General features: G+C 42.2%; 1 protein-coding gene across 1 annotated transcript; it reads left to right on the top strand.

The window, feature by feature from the left end:
* The first annotated feature begins 1 nt into the window (after position 1).
* Positions 2 to 23,983, top strand: LOC132826502 (uncharacterized). The gene is made up of 7 exons (XM_060842468.1): positions 2 to 144; positions 6,753 to 7,136; positions 12,138 to 12,491; positions 15,840 to 15,947; positions 19,525 to 19,564; positions 20,699 to 20,760; positions 23,644 to 23,983. The coding sequence occupies exons 1-6, from the start codon at positions 6 to 8 to the stop codon at positions 20,727 to 20,729; spliced, it is 1,056 nt and encodes a 351-aa protein (XP_060698451.1). The 5' UTR covers positions 2 to 5; the 3' UTR covers positions 20,730 to 20,760; positions 23,644 to 23,983.
* The last annotated feature ends 908 nt before the right edge of the window (positions 23,984 to 24,891 follow it).

Here is a 24,891-nt window from a genome sequence, read left to right as displayed (position 1 = left end):
GATTCATGGGGAACCTCAGCAACAATGATGCCTCAATAATGATGGAAGGACTAAACCAGGAGGATGCTGGTTCCTATCTGTGTCGTGTGGAGCTCAATATTGGCAGTTTTCAAATGCAGTCTCCAACAAAGCTGGAGATTGAAGGTGAGGAACATTGTTTGGATGCTATGTCTGCCCTCACAGCTCAGTGGGGAGAGACTCCACTGGTCCAGAAGGTCTTGGGTTTGCTCCTTGTCCTGGGCTCTTTCAGTTGGTCTGAGAAGAGGCAGTGAGAAGGAGAGAGACAAAGTGAGAGAGAGACAGAGAGGGGGAGAGAGAAAGCAATGAGGCTGGGATTTATAGACCAATCTATCATGCATAAACATAGCCTCTCACACACTCAATTCTGATATTCAGACTGGCTTCAGTGTGCTGCGATAAGAAACAGAGAAGCCATCACCAAGATCCCCATTGGCTCTATGCTGCCTGTTGACAATATAAAATCATTCAGACAGTTTTAAATGATGTATCATGATAAAGGCATTAGGCCTTCTGCATGTATCAGTTTTTGAAGGTATCAGGACATATTGAGAGAGTGTCTGAAAAAGCAAATGGGATTCACAGGCTTCAGAAATGGAGGTGTTGAGAACTGAGGCAGCTGGAGCATTCTAGAAGGCCATTCAGCCCACTAAGTCTGTTCTACACTTCACTGAGATCATGACTGAGATGATAAACCTCAATCCCACTTTCCTGACTTTTCTTCACAACCTCTGATTCCCATAAAGAAAAGAAGTCAGTCTATCTCTGTATTGAATGTACTTAGGGACTCAACATTAACTGTTCTAGTAGCAAAGAAGTCCAGAGCTTCACTACTTTCTTCGAGTCAACATACCTCGCCTCTTAAATGTGCAACCGTTCTGCATCCACTTTGTCAGGCATCCGAAGAATCCTTTATGGTTCAATAAAGTCACCGCTCATTCTTCTGTATTCCAATAAGTACAGGCCCAATCTCCCCAAACCTGCCCATACCTGGCATCAAATTCGTGAACCTTCTCTGGTCTACCTCAAACGCCAGTTTAACATTCCTTTGAAAAGGGACCAAAACTATTCACAATATTCCAGCTGTAAATTAAATAGTGCCTGGCAAATCTTCCTGACATGTAAATTCCACTCCAATTGAAATAAAACTCACCATTCTGTTTACCTTCCCAGCTACTTGCTGAGCTTGGATGATTTTGTGATTCATGAAACCCGAAAATCCCTCTGTTCTGTCACTTTCTGCAGACTTTGCTGATTTCAATAATATTTAGCTCTTCTATTCTTCCAACCAAAATGTATAACTACACACTTCTCCCATTGTATTCTATGTGCCATGATTTTGGCACTTACTTAACCTGTCTATGTCACTCTGCAGCTTCTTTGTTTCATCCTTATTACTTGCTTTCTCACTTACATTTTTTTGTCATCAGCAAACGTGGCTACAGTACATTCACTTACTTCATTCAACTCATTAACATATATAAGGATAAATACATTCCCCGGGTCAGACAGGATATATCCTAGGTGTCTACAGGAAGCAAGGGAAGAAATTGTTGTGCCTTTGGTGATGATCTTAGTTTCCTCACTATCCACCAGAGTAGTACCAGATGATTGGACGGTTGCAAATATTTTTCCCTTATTCAAGAAAGGAAATAGGAATAATCCTGGGAAATGCAAATCAGTCAGTCTTACATTTGTTGTGGGCAAATTATCAGAGAGGATCTTAGGCACAGGATTTATGATTATTGGATAACCAATGTTCGATTAAAGATAACCAGCATGGTTTTCTGAGGGGCAGGTCATGCCTCATAAGCCTTATTAAATTATTTGAAGATGTGACAAAGCACATTGATGAAGGTAGAGCAGTCGATATGGTGCACATGGATTTTAGCAAGGTATTTGATAAGATTCCCCATGGTAGGCTCATTCAGAAAGTAAGTAGGCATGGGATTCAGGAAAATCTGTCTGTCTGGATACAGAATTGGCTGTCCCATAAAAGACAGAGGTTGGTGGAAGTTGGAAAGTATTCAGCCTGGAGCTTGGTTATCAGTGGTGTTCCACAGGGATTGGTTCTGGGCCCTCTGCACTTTGTGATTTTTATAAATGACTTGGATGAGGAAGTGGAAGGGTGGGTTAGCAAGTTTACTGATGACATGAAGGTTGTAGAGTTATGAATAGTACGAAGCTCTGTTGTAGCTTTCAACAAGACATTGACAGGATGCAGAACTGGGCTGATAAGTGACAGATGGAGTTCAACCTGGAAAAGTGTGAAATGATTCACTTTGGAAGGTCAAATTTGAATGCAGAATACAGAGATAAAGGCGGGATGCTTGTCAGTGTGCAGGAACAGTGAGATCTTAGGGTCCATGTCCATAGATCCCTCAAAGTTGCCACCCAGGTTGATAGGGTTGTTAAGAAGATATCATTGTTTGTTGGCTTTCATTAGCAGGAGGATTGAGTTTAAGAGACTTGAGGTTATGGTGCAGCTCTGTAGAGCCCTGGTTAGACCACACTTGGAATAGTATGTCCAGTTCTGTCGCCTCATTATTGGAAAGATGTGGAAGCTTTAGAAAGGGTCAGAGGAGATTCACCAGGATACTGCCTGGACTAGATGGTATGTCTTATTAAGGAAGGTTGAGGGAGCTTAGGCTTTTCTCATGAGGGGGAATGATTTTATTCCTGATGAAGGGCTTTTGCCTGAAACGTCAATTTTCTTGCTCCTCAGATGCTGCCTGACCTGCTATGCTTCTCCAGCAACACCCTAATCTAGGGTATGATTTCAAGGTAATTGGAGGAAGGTTCAGAGGAGCCGTCAGAAGTAGGTTCTTTACTCAGAGACTGGTGGCACATGGAATACACTTCCAGAAGTGGTAGTAGAGTCAACTACATTAGAGACACGCAGGTTAGTCTGGTATTAGAGTAGGATAGAAGGCTGGCACAACATCAAGGACCACGGGGCCTGTACTGTGCTGTATTATTTTATATTCTATTATAAATGTTGCCACAGTGTAGATCCCTGTGGGACACCACTAATTACAGGTTGCCGGCCTGAAATTCCACCCCACCCCCATTGTCCCAAATCTCTGCTTTCCATTAGTTGGCAAATCCTCTGTCCATCCTCATATATTATCACCAGCACTATTGAATCCAATCTTATTAAGGTGTTTAATGTGTTGTACTTGTGAAATATCTTCTGAAAATCCAAATATATAACATCCAATGATTCCCCTTTATCTGTCTACAGAGTCAGTATGGATGGAAGTCAGAAACAGAAAAGGAGCAGTCACATTATTGAGAGTTTTCTGCAGACACTCCAGTAGCAACAGAAACACGCAAGGGCAGATTGGGAGGCAGAATTTGGAAAGGTGCAGAAATAACAGGCTCGTTGTCATGGGTGACTTTAACTTCCCCAATATTCAGTGGAACCTCCTTAGTTCAAATAGTTTGGATGGAGCAGTTTTTGTCAGGGTATGTCCTGGAAAGAATCGTGACTCAATATGTAGATCAGCCGACTAAAGGGGAGGCCATATTGGATTTGGTGCTTGGCAACGAATCAGTTGAGGTCTCAGATCTCTCAGTTTGAGAGCATTTTGGTGATAGTGATCACAACTCCATGACTTTTACTATAGTCATGGGGAGGGTTAGAAGCAGATGGTATGGGAAAGTATTTAATTGGGGGAGGAGGAATTACAATGCTACTGGGAGGAACTGAGGTGCCTAAATTGACAACAAGCTGTTCTCAGGAAAATGCATGACAGAAATGTGGAGGATGTTTAGGGAGCATTTGCTCATAGTGCTGGATAAGATTGTTAACTGAGGCAAGGAAGGGATGGTAGGTTGAAGGAAGTTTCGGTGAATAGGGGTGTAGAACATCTAATCAAGGGGTAGAAGGAAGCTTATTTATGTTTGAGGATGCAAGGATCAGACAGGGCTCTAGAAGGTTACCAGGTAGCCAGGAAGGAATTGAAGAATTGACTTAGGAGAGCCAGAAGGGGACATAAAAAAAAGCTTTAGCAGTTAGGATTAATGAAAACCTGAAGGAATTCAGCACCTTTGTGGGGAACTAGAGGATGGCCAGAGTGAGGACAGGGCCAATGAGGGGTAATGGAGGGAAATTGTAGCTGGAGGTGCAGGAGTTAGGGGAGGCCCTTAATAAATACTTTGCTTCAGTATTCACTGAAACATGGATGATAGTAAACTGGAGGGCATGTAACTTTGAATTAGAATAGGATAAACATTTGGCACAACATCAAGGGCTGAAGGGCCTGTACTGTGCTGTATTGTCCTATGTTGTATGTTCTATTTTCTATGTTCTATCTCTTTAACTTGTAATAAAACACAAAATAATTCAAGTAAATTTTTCAGTCATCTGCTGTTGGTTGTTAAAACTTTCCCAATCCTCTTGTTTATCATGAATATTTCTTATGTTGTATGTTTCATCTTTCAACCTGATGATATACTTAGCTTCCTTTGTTAAACCTGATTGACTTATCCATTTCAGAGAATGCTTCTCCTCACTGGACTGCAAACTTTGGTGTGAGCCATAATCTATTACCTTAAAAGTCTGTCATTTTTCCTTATCTGTCTTTGCTGCTAAACTGCTTCTACAATCCACTCCAGCCAGTTCTGCCCTCATCCCTTTGTAATTACCCTTCCATAAGCTAAACACAGTTACTTCCAATCCATGTTTCTCCCTCTCAAACTGAACACTAAATTCTAACATATTATGTTCACTGTTTCCAGGGTGTTGTTCACTCTGGCATAATTGATTAAACTTGAATCATGATACATCACCAGGTCTGAAATAGCCTGATCCCTTGTTGGATTCACAACATATTGTTCTCAGAAACTGCCTTGAATATGTTCTATGAATTGTTCCTTATGGCTTCCTTTGCTAATCTGATTATACCTATGTACATGATTAATGTATTACCTTTCTTACATGCTCTTACTCTCTTCTGAATTATTCCCTGTCCCACCATATAGTTTGTGTTATGGAGCCTTTGGACCACTCCCACCAGCATCTTCTTGCCCTTTTTGATTCTCATCTTCACTCAGTCAGAGAATCATAGAATCAAACAGAACAGGAGAGGCCCTTTAGCCAATTGAGTGTACACCAAAAAAAATCTCAATCTACATGTATCCTAGTTTCCAGCATTCGGGCCATGACTTGTTATAAATTTTCAACTGCTGATCCAAGTACTTTTTAAAACGTTGTCCGATTTCCCATCTCGACAACTCTCCTAGGCAGTGCATTCCAAATTTCTACCATCTTCTCAGTGAAAGAATGGTCTCCTCAAATCCCTGATTTACACATTAAAATTATTGTTCACATGGTATTTAGTAAAGCCATTGCCAAGGTTCCACATGGTGGACTAATTGGTGAAGTTAGATTACATGGGATTCAGGGAGAGAATGCCAATTGAATACAAAATTGCCCTGATGGTATAAGATAGAGTGTGGTGATGGGTCATTTGTTTTACATTGTACCATATGGCATTATTTGAGGGACATTATAAGATATCATCCATTTTATTACAGCAATAGACTCCTTGATCAATGTTGCAACACCCCCTCCTCTTTTACATTCACCACTATCCTTACATGTCTCATCTGATGGTTCTATAAGCCTGAACACTGTTGGGTCCATCTTGCCCTGCCCTCAACCATGCCTCTGTGATAACAACAATGTCACATCCCCATTCATCAATCTACACCCTCAGCTCATCTGCCTTACTCACAAGTAAATTGCATCGAGTCATGCCACACTCCCTTATGGCCCTCACTTGATGATATTCACGCTGCCTTCTAGAACTACTTGATTCGCCTTTTCAGGCCTGTTAGCTCAGTTGGCTGGACAGTTGGCTCCACAATGTGGAGTGATGAAAATGTGTTGCTGGAAAAGCGCAGCAGGTCAGGCAGCATCCAAGGAACAGGAAATTTGACGTTTCGGGCATAAGCCCTTCATCAGGAATCCTGATAAAGGGCTTATACCCGAAACTTCGAATTTCCTATTCCTTGGATGCTGCCTGACCTGCTGCGCTTTTCCAGCAACACATTTTCAGCTCTGATCTCCAGCATCTGCAGACCTCACTTTCTCCTCAATGTGGAGTGACGCCAACAATGCAGGTTTAATTCCCATACTGTCTGAGGTGACCATGAAGATCCCATCTTCTCAACCTTGCCCCTTGTCTGCAGCATAGGGACCCAGGTTAAATCATCACTAGTCATCTCTCTCTAATGAGACAGTCGCTCTCTGGGACTATGACAAATTTACTTCAGCTCTTCTTTATTTCTTCATCTATTTCCATTCTGCAGTACATTCACTGCATCCCCCACCCCTCTCCTACAACTGATGAATGAGCCAGGTTGCTGAAGGCTGGCTCTGTAATAGAGTAGAAAGTGATGGGAAATAGAAAAGATTCTGCAGGGAGGGCCCAGAGTCCTCGTCTTGCGATAACTCTGGATCTCCTGGAACAATGGAGTGTTCAGAAAACTCTCAGACACTAAACGCTCTCTTCAACCAAGACCAACAAACACTCACAGTCTCACCTCAGGATGCTAACAAAACACCTGACATCCTCTGTGGTGCTGCACGTTGTAGCTCATTCCACACTATCTCAGGTCAGGGTATAAATCATGAATATAGGATGTTATATCTTTTTGCACTATACAACAGATTCAGTACTTGCCCTCACTCTTTGGTGTTCATATCCTCTCTTTCCCCCCTACAGAGGTTTCTGCTATTGATTGGTCAATGACAGTTGCGAACGAAGTGAGGGCTGTGGAAGGAAGAACCGTTGTCTTACCCTGCAGCTTCACCCACCCTGATACTAATCTCCCACTCACTGGCTCCATCATATGGATTAAATCTGACACAGGTGTCATCTTTAACTGTACGTATCCTGGTCCAGACCATTCCCAGGGTGAGCTGTGTGAGAATGTGATACAGCGGGACGGTGGGAATCGATTCAGATTTGTGGGGAACCTCAGCAACAACGATGTCTCATTAATGATGGAGGGACTGAGCCTGGAGGATGATGGCTTCTATCGGTGTTGTGTGGAATTCAATATTGGCAGTTTCGAAACGCTGTTGGGGACAGATCTGGAAGTGATAGGTGAGGAACAATGTTCGGATGGTGTTGTTGCCCTTATAGCACAATGGGGACAAGCTCCACTTCTCCTGGAAGCTCTTGGGTTTGCGCTCTTTCAGTTGGACTGAGGCAGGAGGCAGTGATATCGGCTGGAATTTTTAGAACATTACATCTGAAACTTCCCAGTCTCTCACACAATCATTCATTTACTATGTTTAAACTAACTTCAGCATTCTGGGATAGGGGACAGACGAAATATCACCGAGATCCAACCTCCTAATTTCCTACCAGTGAGAGCCCTTCTCCCTCAGCATTGACTGAAGTAAAGAGAAACTTGTACCTCCTGAGCCCTCATTGGATGAGCATGCCTCAGGATAAAGGAACCTTCAGCTCACATTGGTTGTCTCCCTCTCTATTGGCTGAGGAGAACATTAGGGGAGCTGCCTTCTCCAGTGGTTAATGTCCTTGCAAATGATTCCAATCCCAACTGGATTGTAAAATTTGAATTGAAAAAATTGTGGACTAAAAAGTCATCTCGTAATGACCATGTATCCATCACCATTAATGTAAACCCATCTGGGTCACTCATGTTCTTACCTAGTCTGACCTACATGTGACTCTATACCCACCATCATGTGATTCACTCTCAACTGCCTCTGAATGGCTTACTCATTTATGAAACCAGGAGTGCAAATCGTGAGCTAGGAATCCATTAAATTAACACACCTTCTGACACAAATGCCTATTCTTCAATCAGGGCTGTGTTGAAATACTCCCCACTTGTCTGGAAGAGTGCAGGAATTGAATTGAATTTATTATCACATGTACCAAAGCACAGTGAAAAGCTTTCTCTTGTGAGCAATATGGGCAGATCACAGAGTAAAGTAGCATAGATAAGTAAATAATAGGTAAACAGCAGCTAAAACAAAAACACAGGTACAGGCAAATGTTAAGAGTTTGTGAGTCCAGTCATATTCTAACAACAGTAGGGTAGAAACTGTTATGAAACTGTCTGCTGCGTGTGTTCAGGCTTCTGTACCTTCTCCCCAAAAGCATTGCCAGGGTGGATGGATCTTTGAGAATGTTGGTGGCCTTTCCTTGACAGCGGGCCTGGTAGATGGATTCTCTAGATGGGAGGTTGGCCTTTGTGCTTGTCCAGGCTGAATTCATTAGTCTCTGTAACCGTCTTCGATCTCGAATGGTACAGTTCTCATACCCGGTAGTGATACATCCAGACAGAATGCTCTCGATGGCACACTTATAAAAGTTGGCAAGGGTATTTGCTGTCATGACAAATTTCCTCAGCTGCCTGAGGAAGAAGAGATGTTGTTGGACCTTTGTAACCAGTGCATCCATATGAAGAGTTCAAGAAAGCTTGTTGTGGATGACCACTCCCAGGAGCTTGACACCCTCCACTCATTCCACCTCTGTGCTGTTAATGTGTAGGGGGGCATGAGTACATCCTACCAAAAGTCAATAATGAGTTCCTTGGTTTTGCTGGCATTGAGACTAGATTGTTCTCAGTGCACCATTTTTCCAGGTCTTCCACCTCCCATCTGTAGTCTGTTTTGTCACCATCTGAGATTTGGTGGTGTCATTAGCAAACTTGTAAATGACATTAGTCTGGCATTTGGCGAAGCAGTCATGGTTATACAGTAAGTACAGTAGGGGGCTGAGTCTGCACACCTGGGGGGCTCCAGTGTTGAGTGTTAGTGAAAATGAAATATTGTCCCCAATCTTCACTGATTGTGGCCTGTAGGTCAGGAAACTGAAGATCCAGTTGCAGAGAGTGGGGCTTAGTCCGAGATCACAAAGTTTAGTAATCAGTCTCGAGGGGATAATAATATTGAAGGCTGAATTGTAGTCAATGAGTAGGATTCTTAAGTAGCTGTTCTTGGTGTCAAGATGTTCTATAGAGAAGTGAAGAGCAAATAGTATGGCATCTGTTGTGGATCTGTTGGTCCAATAGGCAAATTGGACTGTGTCAAGAATAGTAGGGAGGCTGGAGTTGATTAATGCCATGACCAGCCTTTCAAAGCACTTCATGACCACCGAAGTTAGGGCCACTGGGTAGTAGTCATTGAAACATGCTGCATGAGTCTTCTTAGGCACAGAGATGATGTTGGCCCTCTTGAAACAGGCAGGGAAAGTGGCCCGCTGCAGGGAGAGGTTGAAGATGTCCAAGAAGACCTCTGCCAGTTGATGTGTGCACACTCTGAGTGCACGACCTGGTACTCCATCTGATCCCATTGCTTTTCTTGGATTCACACATGAAGGAAAACTGATCTAACCTCTGATGCAGTGGTTGTTAGGATAGGTTCATCAGGACTTGTCGGAAGAGGTGTTACCTTTCCCAAATTTCTGCTCAAAGTGAGCGGAGAAGGCGTTGAAACGATCTAGGAGGGATATGTCATCTAGGCATAAGCCCCGAAACGTCGATTGTCCTGCTCTTTGGATGCTGCCTGACCTGCTGCACTTTTCCAGCAACATATTTTCAGCAGGGATGTATCATCGTCTGCTATCTTGCACTGTCTCTTTTTAGACCCTGTGATGTCATTCAATCCTTGCCATAGTCACTGGGTGTCTGTCTGGATCTCTCGTTTGGATGGTATCGGTCCTTGGTTATCTTAATGGCTCTGCAAAGGTCATACTTGGATTCCTTATATTTGAGTGGGTTTCCTGATCTGAAAATATATCACTGCTCTGTCACAGTTGCTGGCTGAAAATCCTGGAACTTCCACCCAAGCAACATTGTGGGAAGGAAAATAACTACAAAATACACTGCAGTTAAGCATCAACATTTCCATCTCGAGCACCTTCCAAACTAGTGACCTCTACAACCACCATGAAAAACAGCAACAGATGCACATCATCCTGACTTGGAACTATATTTATCTTGTAATTGTTCGAGGGGATGTTGGTGCCACATGCACAGTCAGCCCGTATTGGCCATCCCTAATTTCCCTGGAGAAGGGAATGGTGAGCTGCCTTCTTGAACTGCTGCATTCCCTCAGGAGCAGGGACATTCATGATATGGTTGGTAAAGGATTTTCAGGACTTTGCCCCAGTGACACTGAAGGAATGGTGAAATATTCCCAAATCAGCATGGTGAGTGTCTTGGAGGGGAGCATCCATCCCCACTTCTGACCTTATGGTGAAGAGAAGGTCATTAATGACGCAGCAGGAGATGGTTGGGCCAAGGACACTACTCTGAGGAACTCCTGCAGTGGTGTCCTGGAGCTGACCCCCAAAAACTGCAACCATCTTCCTATGTCCCAGGTATGACTCAAACCAAAAGAGGATCCACCACCAATTTCCGTTGACTTCAGTTTTCCTCAAGCTCCCATTTGCTCCACCTACTCAAATGTAGCTCGATGTTAAGGCAGTCACTCACACTTTCCATCACTTCCTTGATGATTGAGAGTGGATTGATGGAGCAATAAATGGCCTGGTCAGAATCACTTTGCTTTTTGTACACAGGACATACCCGGGTAATTTTCCCCATTGTTGGGGAGACTCCAGTCTTGTAAAACTGTTCTGAACCAACCGGTGCAGCCATTGTCCTCTATCATTCAGGACTGTATGAACCAGGACTGCAGAGCCACCTGATCCATTGGTTATGGAATGGCTCAATTGTGTGCTGTAGTTTCAGAATGTTGGCATCATATTTTTCAGTTTACCTTATGTTGCTCACAGCATACTCACACATGCATTTTATTGATCTCCCAGCCTGATGGGAATGGTGGATTGATAGTTAACCTGGATCATGAGGTTACAGATTGTGGTTCCATGGGCTAACAATGTTCACTTTAAGTTGGAAACTTCATGTTGGGTACTGCCAGGGCAACCTCCTCCCAAATGTATATCACTGTGCCTCAATCTCTGCTGGATCTGTTCCTGCCAGTGAGACAGGATATATCCAGGAACGATGACAGTGGTGTCTGACAAATTGAGTTATGATTCCATGAGTTTGCCTATGTGGGACTGTTAGTTGACCAGTCTATGAGACAGCTCTTCCATTTCTTGCACTAGCTTCCAGATGTTAATGAGGAAGATGTTAATGAGAAGGGTTTTTCAGGATTGATAGGGCTATGTCTGCTCTCAATGTTTTTGCTGCCTCACTCAATGCAGAGTAGTTTGGTTCCATTCTTACCATATTGCCATTCCTTCAGTGTTGCTGAGTCAAAATTCTGGAACTCCATCCATAGAACTCCTGTGGGTAACCCCTTCACCTCAGCAGTTCAAGAAGGCAGCGGCTCCTTGGCAGTCGAGATGGACAATAAATGCATGTAATCTTTCCAGAGACACCCATGAATGAATAACAAATATTAGAGGAGAAATTACTGAAACAAAAAAGGTGCTGAGGAGATTTGACGGGGCACATTCTGAGAGGATACTTGCTCTTGTGAACAAAAGATGAACTGATTTGAAAATGAAGTTTCCTGTTTGAAATAGGGAATGAGGAATCAGATCATCACTCAGCTCATCTTTAAACTTATACCGTGAAAAGCCACATGGCTGAACTATCACTCCTCTTGCACCCAAAGTATTTTACTCAAAATTTAATACAGACTACAAGTTTGAATTAACCTGTGCATATTTTCAAAACTCAAGTTTGAACTGGTGAATGGTTACATTAGGAATGATACCAGGGGGTTCTCCTTCATACAGTGTGTGATCAATATTTTGAACATGTTTGCTGGACAGAGTGAGGGGGAAGGTTGTAAAATCCTTGACCTTGTTTAAAGAAAATTAACTTTGAGCAACGGGCGGAGGGTTCTGCATGAATAAATTCGGGAGGGTTGAATGGATTTCCTAATTTGTAACAATCTTGTGATCAAGTTTCTAAAATTGAGAGATGAGAGATTTTGATCAGGGTGACAGCAGGAGAATATCTGGAATAAACCCATGAGTGATATGGGTGGAGGTTTTAATAGTCCATTTTATTGTGAAGTTGAAAGAAATGTAACAAATTGAATCTCGAGCTTCTGTCCTCATCCATTCTGATGTTTATCCTTTCCTCAGCTGCTCAGGGAAATGTCTCAGTGGTGAGTGGGACAGAGGGAGATTTAGTCACCTTACCCTGTATCTTTGAGACCATGGAGGTCCTTAACCTGACCACTGTTACCTGGATGAGGAAGGAGCCCTACCAACACATCGTTACATTTACAGCCCAATCACAGGGAACTTGGACAACTGGACACGGTGGAAATCGGTACGAGCTCATCGGGAACCCAGAGGAGGGAAACGCCTCGACCAGGATAAACCAGCTGAGTGTGAGGGACAATCACACTTACCTGTGTCTGGTGGAATACACATCACTACCACTGGATATTCAGTGTCTGATCCAGAAAGAGAGTCGGGTGCAGGTCATAACTGGTAAGAGGCCATTCACACATTCTTCTGTCTGTAGATGCTGTACGGAGAGAATGGTACAGATTCTGTGAACTTTTTAGAATTGGATTTTCAGGTGAAACATCATTGAACTAAAACATTAACCATGTTTCTCTCTACAAGTGTTGTTTGACAAACTGAATATTTTCAGCATTTTGATTTTTGTTCCAAATTTCCAGCTTCTACAGTTGTTGTGGTTCTGTTCGCCGAGCTGGAAGTTTTTGTTGCAAACGTTTCGTCCCCTGGCTAGGCGACATCATCAGTGCTCTGGAGCCTCCTGCGAAGCGCTTCTTTGATGTTTCTTCCGGTATTTATAGTGGTCTGTCCTTGCCGCTTCCGGGTGTCAGTTTCAGCTGTCCGCTGTAGTGGTTGGTATATTGGGTCCAGGTCGATGGGTTTGTTGATGGAGTTTGTGGATGAATGCCACTCCATCAACAAACACATCGACCTGGGCCCAATATACCAACCACTACAGCGGACAGCTAAAACTGACACCCGGAAGCGGCAAGGACAGACCACTATAAATACCGGAAGAAACATCAAAGAAGCGCTTCGCAGGAGGCTCCAGGGCACTGATGATGTCTCCTAGCCAGGGGACGAAACGTTTGCAACAAAAACTTCCAGCTCGGCGAACAGAACCACAACAACGAGCACCCGAGCTACAAATCTTCGCACAAACCTTGAGCTTCTACAGTATTTTGCTTTTGTATTTGAAATTTGATTTTAAAATATTGGTGTCATCCAAAATTTACTCACCATGATTTCTCTATTCTCATCCATGTCATTTATATGAATGTCAAACAAAAATGAACTCAGTATCAATCCCTGTGTAACACTGCCAGTCACAGACCCCCAGCCTGAAAAACAATCCTTCACCATCACTCTCTGTCTTGTGCCATTGTGCCAACTTTTTATCCATTTGCCAAGCTCATCCTGAATCTCACGTGATCTAACTTTACTAATTAGTCTACCAAGTGGAAACTTGCCAACAGCTTTAATAAAGTCTAAGTAAACAACTTCTGTCGCTCTGTCCTCATGAATCTTCTTGTTTACTTCTTCAAAAAACTCAATCTAAGTTTGTGAGACAGAATTTCCCTCAGACAAAACGATGCTGACTATCCCTAATCATTCTTTGCCTCTCTTAATGTATATAATTCCAATCTTTCAGAATCACTTCCAACATCCTACCCACCACTGAATTCAGACTCATAGACCTGTAACTCTATGGCTTCTCCTTTCATCCCTTCTTAAATTAAGACACAACATTAGCTACTCTCCAGTCATTTGGCACCTCATCCATATTTGTAGGTGACAGAAATATTTCTGCAAGGGGATATGTAATTTCTTCCCTTTCTTCCCACAAAGCCCTGGGATACAATCGATCAGGTCCTGCACATTTATTTACCTTTATGTTTTCTAAGATCTCCAGCACTTCCTCTTCTGTAACGTGAAATGTGTTAAACATATCAATATTTATTTCTTTGAGTTCCCTAGCTTCCATTTCTTTCCCCAGTGTAAAACCTGACGTAAAATATTCATTTAGTATCTTTCTGATCTCCTGAGTTTCAATACAAAGACACCTACATAGAACATAGAACATAGAAGGATACAGCGCAGTACAGGCCCTTCGGCCCTCGATGTTGCGCCGACCGAATCCTACCTAACCTATACTAGCCCAATAACTTCCAAATGCCTATCCAATGCCCGCTTAAATGACCATAAAGAAGGAGAGTTCACCACTGATACGGGCAGGGCATTCCATGAACTCACAACCCGCTGTGTGAAGAATCTACCCCTAACATCTGTCCTATACCTACCACCCCTTAATTTAAAGCTATGTCCCCTAGTAACACCTGACTCCATTAGCGGTAAAAGGTTCTTAGTATCTACCCTATCTAAACCCCTAATCATCTTATACACTTCTATCAGATCTCCCCTAAACCTTCTCTTCTCCAATGAGAACAGCCCCAAGTGCCTCAGCCTTTCCTCATAAGATTTTCCTACCATTCCAGGCAACATCCTGGTAAACCTCCTCTGCACTCGTTCTAAAGCTTCCACATCCTTCCTATAGTATGGCGACCAAAACTGCACACAATACTCCAGATGAGGCCTCACCAGAGTCTTATACAACTGCAACATGACCTCAGGACTCCGGAACTCAATTCCTCTTTGATCTTTAAACGGCACTACTCTCTCTCTCTCTAGTTGCTCGCTTGCTTTTAATGTACTTACAGAACTCTGAATTATCCTAACCCCTAACTGTCAAGGCTATCTCATATATTATCTTTGACTTACCGATATCCATCTTCAGAATGCCCTTACACTCTTTATATTGTGCAAGGGATTCATTTGAACCCAGTTGTTTGTATCTAAGGTATGATTCTTTTTTGTGCTTGACTAGAACCTCAGTATCTTTATTCATCTATTGTTCTCTAATCCTGCCATCTTTACCATTTAATCTAACAGGAACATAGTAATTCTAAACTCTCATCACACATTTGAAAGCCTCCCACTTATCAGACATCTCTTTGCCTGAACAGTCTACCCAATCAAATTTATAAAGTTTTTGTCTCATACACTAAAATGTTCCTTACTCCAATTAAATTTTTGAGGATCTGTGTTTTTTTTCAATCTCTACTTAACCTCTTATATTCACTCTGTGAAATATTAATCTTTTTCCTAACTATGCAATTCCCCCCAATATATACAATAACTTATGGTTTCTCATGTTGCTGGTGGATCCAAAGAAAGGGAACTCATGGAATGCTTACAGGATGGCTTTTTGGAACAGCTTGTGGCGGAGCCCACAAGGGAGCAGGCTATTCTGGACTTAGTGCTATGAAATGGGCCAGAACCTTATAAAGCGATCTTAAAGTAAGGTTACACTTAGGAGGCAGCGATCATATGATGGTCGAGTTCAGTCTGCAGTTTGAAATAGAGAAGGCAAAATTGGATGTAATGGTATGATAGTTAAGTAAAGATAATTACAGGGGCATGAGAGAGGAATCAATGAAAATCGACTAACCTTATATACTGTGTCACAGAATTAAGCAGCTGCCTCCTTCAGGAATTTTTCTGATCTGTAATGCACTATCTGAAAGGGCGGTGAAAACAGATTCAATTAGGGGAGCTTTCAGAATCAAGTGGGTAAGTATTTGGAAAGGAGCAAGTTAGAGGATTATGGGGAAGGACGGGGGAGACAGACTAACTGAATTGCTCCATCAGAGAATGTCCATATTGTACAGTTAATCTCATGCTCTGTAACCCTGCTACAGGTTTCACTGCAGCAACACTGAGATATTAGTGACCAATGCTATTCTTGCTGTTTTACAGTGAAGAAGACTGAGCCCACCACTGTATATCCGCTGGCAATGCCATTGCTAATCATCCTCCTTATCATCATCAATGTCATCATCTGCATCACCTTCAGGAAGACAGGAGGTGGGTTCTGTAGGGAATGAGGTTAATAAAACAATATGGTTCTGTTTTTGAAACAGCAACAAATGATGACTCTACATAAAATTTCCCTCACTATCCTCTTCAATACATTCATTAAAAACTGGCTTTGATTATAGTGTGTGGTGGAGGGTGGATGAAGTTGGCCTGGTTGATAGCATCAGCCACTTTCTAGTATCTGTCTCCTGTTTGACCTTTCCCATGAGTGATTGAACACTGAGGCTGTTTCACAAGCAAGGCCATTCAAACCCATTCTATTGAACTCTGGATCAATCCCCATTCTACTCCCTATTACTGTCAAATCTCAATGCACCAAAATGTCTTTTCATTCAATCCCATTTAACAAAATCCCAACAGACCTCACCTTTTCCATTCATTCCCACTCAGTACAGAATCTCAATTAAACAGAAAGGAGGCTTCAATTCAAATTAAATAGTCACAGAAATTTTGGGGTGCATACATGAGGATCAGTGATCGGCACAACATCGTGGGCTGAAGGGCCTGTTCCGTGCTGTACTGTTCTATGTTCTATGTTCTATGTACCTTATGTGTTTTTATTGTTAAAATAGATTTGGAGAGTTTGCTGCACAAAAGTAGATAGTCTGAGTAACAGAGCTATATCGAGGGTGGAATGGTAACATGGACTCCTCTTTGGGCCTATGCAGTGGGTGCAATGTTCAGGCACTGATCTGTTTTGGGGCTGCCCTCCTGATCTATCTTTGCACTGGCTGATCAAATTGAACATCCAGGATATCTCAGCAATGTTGTAGACCTCAGACTCCTGAGCTCTATGATGTCATCTTGCGAAGTTCAAATTGCTATCTTTATCTTCACGTTCTCTCCCTCCCTATCTCTGTCAGTTGCATTTTGGCTTCAGACTGACAGGATTTGAGTACAGCAGCAGGAATGCTTTACTGCAATTGTATAGGGCCTTGGTGAGGCCATACCTGGAGTATTGTGTGAGGCTTTGGTCTCCTTATTTGAGGAAGGATTTTATGGCGAGCGGGGGAGTGCAATGCAGGTTTGTTGAACTGATTCCAGGATTGACTGCACTGGGGCTAAGAAGAACAAGGTGGGTAATCTCAGGGAAACGTATGAAATTTTAACAAGACTAGACACGGTAAATGCTGGAAAGATGTTCCCAATAACTGGGCAGTCATGAACCAAAGGTCACTGTCTAACAATATGGGGTATGTCATTTAGGATTGAGATGAGGAGAAATTCCTTCACCCAAAACATGGTGAGCCTATGGAATTCTCTGCCACAGAAAGCAGATGAGGCCAAAATATTGAGTGTTTTTAAGAAGGAGTTGGGTGCAGTTCTTCAGGCTAAATTAATCAAATGGTATGAGGAGAAAGCAGGAACAAGGTCATGAAATGGATGATCAATCATGATCATATTGAATATTAAAGCATACACAAAGGGCTGAATGGCCTACTCCTGTTCCTATTTTCTACATTATTAAAGGCCTTCGAAAAATATATGCACAGTCTATCCTAATGTTTTCTTTTCTCTTTTATTTTATTTCAGCGATGTGACCTGCTATAATGTGTTCAATATTAGCTTCTAACATTTTCACTCTGTCCTATCATTTCCTGCTCTCTGTCTCCTCCTCTTTTTGAATAAAGGAGGTACATTCATAATTTTTGAATGGAATGGGACCTTTCCTGGACCTAGGGAATTCTGGCAAATTGTCTTGTTCCTGACTTTGCTACCAAAGTGGATAACCTCATACTTAATACGTTATTTTTCAACTGTAACGCATTTGACTGAACTTGTCCAAATTGCACTGAATTATCTCTGTATCCTCTTCACAGTTCATCCTCCCAATCAGCTTGCTGTATTCAATATTATTTGTTCTAAATTTGAGGTTTTTTTAAAGTTGTCTCGTGGATTTTCTGCATGTTTAAGGTTAATAACTGGCCTGTTAGTATTGCTGTAGACATGGTGATTTCTTCTAAGAACAGCTTATTTTGAGGCCTAGCTTTAGAATTGATGGATTATTGTTTAACTTAGACTGTTTTATGGTTCAGTAAGATAAATAATGGGTCCTCAAGATTTGTTAGAGATCTCTGGAACTTGTTTTTGTTAAAGCTGCAAAAATAGTTTGGAGGAAGAGGGTTTTTTTTAGTTTCATTCTGTGTTTGAGCAGTGTGGTGCTGAAAAGGTACAGCAGGTCCGGCAGCATCTGAGGAGCAGGAGAATCGATGTTTCAGGAATGAGCCCTTCATCAGGAAGGGCATATGCCCAAAACATTGATTCTCCAGCCCTCAGATGCTGCCTGACCTGCTGTATTTTTCCAGCACCACCCTCTCAACTCTGATCTCCAGCATCTGCAGTCCTCACTTTCTACCTCTGTGTTTGAGCAGGCCTGTTCCTGAGAAAGGAAGGATATACTGAACTACTTTACCTTAATGTAAAGAGGTAATGTTAGTAACAGACCACTGTTTCGTTGCGATGAAACACCAAAGTGTTTACTTAAAACTGAGTTCATTTAAACTCAGCTGTATCTAATTCCAGGAAGAACTATGTCCATCTTCAGTCTATAAATTGAAATTGCAATGGCTTAAATCTACTGAAGTGATAGAAACAGGAATTGTGGTTTGAGTATTGCACAGTTGGTGTTTTTCGGTACGATGTGTGTGTTTTGGGTACTGTACCAGTGAAGAGTTTTGGGTGGAATGAAACTGCTTTTAATTGTTTTACAGAGCAGTGTTTTGGCATTAATCAGATGATGCTTTCATCTTTAAATTTGCATCAGAAGTAGATAGCTTGGTTTATTAGATTACTTACCGTACAGAAACAGGCCCTTTGGCCCAACAACTCCACACCAACTCTAAGAAGAGCAATCCACCCAGACCCATTCCCCTACATTTACCCCTTCAGCTAATACTACAGACAATTTACAATGGCCAATTCACCTGACCTGCACATCTTTAGACTATGGGAGGAAATCCACGCAGACACGGGGAGAATGTGTAAACTTCACACAGACATTTGCCTGTGGTGGGAATTGAACCCGCGTCTCTGGTGCTGTGAGGCAGCAGTGCTAACCACAGTACCACCATGCCTCCCCATTTTTTTTCTGAATAAACTTCTGTTTTACACTAAAGCAATATGAGTAGTATTGTGCTTATCTTTCACAGAGAGACAATTCCATTATAAACCAACAAAAATCTAAATATTATCTAGCAAGTTAGGTTCTGTCTGGGTGTGACTTGTCCAGTAATAACTGGGATTATAATAATATTCTCTCTTACCCTTGTCTCTGCTCTTTGAGGCAAAACACCTTCCTGCATTTGATCCTTTGTCCCCACTGATCACCTTAAAACGCTCTAATCTGACTTGGTCAATTGCAGATCTTGGACTGAGCTATGTCAGACACACTTGAATAAAGATTGTAGGTATCACAAAACATTCGAGAGATCTGTGCAAACGGTGCAACTTGTGTAGATGGTCGAGAAATCATGGTTTTGCTTGAAACACTTTCAACTGTGGAAACAATATAGCAAATTTGTTCATAACACAACAAAACATTTAACAATCACTTTTGTCTCTTTAGGGTTTTCACGACAAATTGAGCTGACCACATTTTCAAGAAGGTAGGGTAATTAATCATTCATACAAGCATGGTGGCAGAAATGTTCTGGTTCAGGGTTGAATTGAACGCTCTTGCTCACAGACAGAATGCAGCCCATTGCTTATGAGTTACTAACGTGGTTTAGCCTTTTGGGAAACTGCTCAAACACGCAGAGTGGGAAACTGGTTTTAACAGACTGAGAGGTAAATGAGAGTACATTGTTACTGGGCAGAATTTGTCAATTTCCAGTTGTTTGAAAATCTCCACCTCCAGATTCACCTGCGATTGCCCTTTCCCAAATTAACCTGTAATTCACCCTCGTGCAAAATTAAAATGTTGCTCATCTTCAGCACAGTCGATCGTTTGAATTCTAATTAACGTTTTATGGAGGGAAAGATTAAAATTTTATCACTTACAGTGAGTGCTGAGTGCAAAATTGAAGTTTTGTGAAACTTAGCATTTTCTCCCTTGTTCTCCAAGCAGCTGAATTTCCATTGGGTGGGGATGTCTTTTCCTGATCATTCTCAGCTTTCCAAGATTTCCATGCCCTGTAACATCCTCCAAAGTTACAGCAGATGAGAAGCCCCTGCAGGAATTTTCCTCTCACCTCCAACATCCTCCATCCCTGCCCTGTGACTAACTGAACAAAGGTGACCTAGAGTTGCCTGGGAATCATTTGTTTGTCACTGTGATTCCTGACAGTTTCTGCAACCCTCCCTGTGTTACAGCTGCTGACTAAACTGTGAATTCTACGGGTGGCAAATTAAGACTGTTTCCAGTAATGTATCATTCAAGGGTGAGATGGGTGATTTGTGTCTAAATCTCAACATCGTTTTTATTCACTGAGGAACATGGGCATCTCTAGCTAGGCCAGCATTTACTGCCCATCCCTAGTTGCCCTTGAGAAGATGGTGGTAAGTTAACTTCTTGAACTTTTGCAGTCTGTGTGCTGTAGGTAGAGCCACAATGCCCTTAGGGAGGGAATTCCAGAACCTAGACCCAGCGACATTTCACCACCACCTTCTCAAGGTTAATCACGATCAGTCAGCGACACCCATGACCTGAATTATCAAAAAAACACATGATGCTTTTTACTGCGAGCTGGGTTTTGCCATTTGCTTCTTTGGTATATTCATGCTCTTTGTATGTTTTTCAGGAATGATCCAGATTTGTCCAGCGTTCTTTAGACTGCTCAGGCTTAACAGTCGTCTAGTCCAGGTACTGGCTGTACTCTAACTGACCAATCAATGTCTATTTCAGATATTGTTACAGAGAGAATGTGAAGCATCAATACAATGGGAATCTTAGATAGACATGTAGTGACAGACTGCCACTCTCACTGTTCAGGTTATATATTGACTGCAAGGGTTGTCTCCCCTGATTGATGAACTTTCTAACTTTCCTACCATCAATGTAACCAAATGAAAAGCAATGTGATTACTGTTGACACTATCGCTATTTTTCTTTGATTTTTCTAATTGTTCCTCAGTTATGGAACTGATTTAAAGTTGAGAATTGAATTTTAATTTTGAACAGCAGCTTGTTTCACAAAAGAGGAGAGAACAAATGGGAAATGTTTGCTGTTAGAATCTAGCTTGGAAAGATCATCAGCAATGACCATCTAATGAGTAAGGTCATCTACTAAGGAAATCCCATGTCACTGATTATTGGTTCTGTGAGTCATTACGTCACTGATGAACCCAATCCAAGATCCACTTCTCCAACCACACATTTGACAGGTGTTTTCAGGAGGTCTATGGCCTTGATACCATTGACATTCATTTCTCCAGTTCCTTTTCCATACTTCTTCTGCTGATGGCTATTCCCAACAAATCATGTCCCTTCATAAAGGAGTTTCCTCCAAGGCAGTTTCTTTTGAATGAGAATTTCCCATTCATTGACATATATTTCTTGAAGGAAATCTTTCTGGAGTCTTTGAGATGTTTCCTTTGTTGTGGAATCATAGAGTTCTACAGCACGGAAACAGGCCCTCAGGCCCAAACTGATCCATGGTGACCAAAATGTCCATCCACGCTAACCCCATTTCCCTGCACTTGGCCCATATCCTTCTAATCCTTCCCTATCCGTGTATTTGTCCAGTGTTCCAAAAGCTGCCTTCACTGCCCTGTCTACCTATGACTCCAATTTTAGAGAACTATGAACCTGAACTCCTACATCCCTCCATTCCACTTCACTCCTTAAGGCCCTACCATTCACTGTGACACTCCTGCCTTGATTTGACTTTCCAAAATGCAAGACCTCACATTTATCTATATTAAACTCCATTTGCCTTTCTCGGCCCATGTCCCCAGCTGATCAAGGTCCTGCTGCACTTTCTGATAACTGTCCTCACTGTCCAAGATACCGCCTGTCTTGGAGTCATCAGCAAACTTATTGATCAGACCTTATACATTCTCATCCAAATCATTGATATAGATAACAAATAGCTTTTTCACCAGCATCGACTCCTGAGGCACTCTACTAGTCATAGGCCTCCAATCTGACAAACATCCTTCCACTATTACCCTCTGCTTCCTACCATCAAGCCAATTTTGTATCCAATTTGCCAACTCACCTTACATTCCATGCAATCTAACCTTCCAGAGCAGCCTACCATGTGGAACCTTATCAAAGGCCTTACTGAAATCCACATAGACTGCATCTACCACCCTGCCCTTGTAAACCTTCCTGGTCACTTCATCAAAGAACTTGAACGAATTTGTGAGGCATGATCTCCCATTCACAAAGCCATGCTGACAAACCCTGTCTTTCCAAATGCATGTATATCTTATCCCTCATAATCTTCTCAAGAAACCTACCCGCCACAGACATTAGGCTTCCTGGCACATCATTCCCAGGTTTTCCTTTGCAACACTTCTTGAATAAGGGCTCAATGTTCACTACTCTCTAATCTCTGGGACCTCACCCGTGGCTAATGATGATGCAAAAACACCAGACAGGGCCCCTGCAATTTCTTCTCTAGCCTTTTGCAGTATTCTTGGGCATATCTGGTCAGGACCAGGAGATTTATCCACCTTCATACATTCCAATATGTCCAACACCTCTATTATAGTGATATGGAATTTTGGCAAGATACCACTACTAACTTCCCCAAGTTCCCAAGTCTTCATGTCTTTCTCCAAGGTAAACACAGGGGAAATATTCAATGATAACCTCACCCATTTCTTGTGGTTCTATACATACCTGTCCACTTTGGTCCTTGAGGAGCCCTATCATCTCTCTAATTATTCTTTTTTCATTTAATATACTAACAGTATCTTTTTGAATTCATCTTAATCTTCTCAGTGAATGTTTTCTCATGCCCCCTTTTCACCCTCCTGATTTTCTTCTTCAGTAAAATCCTGTAGTTCCTGTATACCTCCATGGATTCCCTTGAATTCAGCTGCCTGTACCTGAGCTATGCCTCCTTTTTTCTGGTCAAAGCCTCAATATCTCTTGTCATCCAGGGTTCCCTATCCCTGCTAGCCATGGCCTTCACCCTCACAGGGGCACATTGATCTTGAACTGTAGCTGTCTCACTTTTAAAGGCCTCCCACTTGCCAGAGGTTCCTTTGCCTGCAAACAAACAACTCCAATCATCCCCTGCAAGCTCCATGCAATTCCATTAAAATTGGCCTGCCCCAATTTAGAGCTTAAACCTGTGAACCGGTTTTGATACTATTTCACAAGGATAGGTCATGTTTTGCCCCTTCCCAAGTGTCCTTTGATCCTTGATAAGTACTATCAGCACTGAGGCAGACTCTCCACATCAGCAGGGAGCAGAGGCATCAGCTGCCTTGGAGCACCTAATAGCAGGTTAATTACTGCTCAAGGACACTGTAGATGAACCGAGATGTTGCTAAGCTTCGTTACTGGCCACTCGTTGCATGTTGATTTGGTTAATCACGGCAGAATTGGTGCTGACCAGCCAGGCACAGAGAATGTTCAGAATAAAAGTAAATAACAGTGAAGTGGTTCTGACTTGGTACATGGTGGACGTGGGAGGAGAGTTGGGCTTAGTGGTTCACAGAATGGGGGAGAGTGCAACTTTGTTTTGGAAGCTTCTCAACCAGGGCTTTCCTTTGGTTTCTCTCTCTCTAGATGTTCTCCAGTCATTGACTTGCTGAAAGATCTGAGATAAGACTCCTAGTCTGAAATGTAAAAAGTCTCCAAAGGTCTACAGAAGCTGTTTGCATTGACCAGTGACTGTGGAGTTCAAGCAATATTTGCAGATCCATGTGCCTGTAATATAACCAATTATTCAAAATTTTTGAGAAGGCATTTATTGTTAAAATGGTCATTAAGCTACAAAATTACAATTCTTTATATTTTATGTTTTAACTTTTCCCTTACAATCATGTGATGAGTCTGTGTGTCTGTGTGTGATGTCTGATTGGATGTTTAGGATCAAAGAGGTTTGGGCTCACATGGTGCATATTAATTACATTGCCTTATAGTTTATCTGTGCTCTGGTAGGTTAAGTTTGCAACATTAGATTGTTAATTTCGATTAAAAACTTGATGTCCAAAATCTGTTGTCTGTAATGTTTCATTTACAACAATACAGCAAATTCGAAGATCAACGAATGTTTGCTGTTCATTGTGTGGGGAATCCAGAACTCGGTGGATTTGGTTTGGCTTGAAATTCCTGTGTTGTACCATTCCAAAAAGGGAGCTGATCAGGCTCTTTAGATTAGTGAGAGAGCAGTGGAGTTAAAAACCCTCTCCTCAGTCACTGACTCCAGAAGAAGTCTTGGACAATAACCAGTTCCGATTTCCTAAATTATCTGGCTTAGTAACTGGCTAGGCTCAGTCCTTGCTGTCTCGAGTTGTTCACGGTCAGTCTGTCTGCTGCTTCTGAATGATTGAAGGAAAAGAGTCCGGTTGGGTGTCACAAATCTCAAATGACTCCCAGTAGCTGGGCTGCTGCAGGGAACGTGAGGATCAGATTCGTGCTCTGGAAAGGGGAGGTTCAATTCTTATCGTGGCAACTTGTAGAATTTACATTTAATTATTAAATTTGCATTTGAAACTTAATCTCCATAATGGTGATCATCTGTCATCAATTGTTGTAAAACAAAAACATCTAGTTTACTAATATCCTTCAGGGAAGCTAAGTGACCATCTTTACCCAATGTGGCTTACAGGTGACTTCAAATCCCCATTTCAAACATCAGTGTGTCCTTTTAGGAGCGATTGAATGCAATGTGTCTGACTCTGACCTGCTGCCCTCTGAAATGACCAAGCAAGCCTCTCACTTCAAGGGTGTTCAGGGATGGGCAACAAACGCTGGCCTTGCCTGTGAGACCCACGTGCCTTGCAAGGATAAAAAGAATCTACCTAAATCTGT

The sequence above is a fragment of the Hemiscyllium ocellatum genome, chromosome 2, assembly GCF_020745735.1.
Source record: "Hemiscyllium ocellatum isolate sHemOce1 chromosome 2, sHemOce1.pat.X.cur, whole genome shotgun sequence".
Taxonomy (NCBI): domain Eukaryota; kingdom Metazoa; phylum Chordata; class Chondrichthyes; order Orectolobiformes; family Hemiscylliidae; genus Hemiscyllium; species Hemiscyllium ocellatum.
Note: the sequence above shows the minus strand (reverse complement) of the source record. Positions and strands in the feature narration are given on the sequence as shown.

What these genes read in the sequence shown, in the direction of transcription:
- LOC132826502 (XM_060842468.1), top strand. Translation starts at nt 6, where the DNA reads ATGGGGAACCTCAGCAACAATGATGCCTCAATAATGATGGAAGGACTA. An exon ending in TCGGGTGCAGGTCATAACTG is followed by an intron (nt 12,492 to 15,839) that starts GTAAGAGGCCAT and finishes GCTGTTTTACAG; the next exon opens with TGAAGAAGACTGAGCCCACC. An exon ending in CTGACCACATTTTCAAGAAG is followed by an intron (nt 19,565 to 20,698) that starts GTAGGGTAATTA and finishes TATGTTTTTCAG; the next exon opens with GAATGATCCAGATTTGTCCA.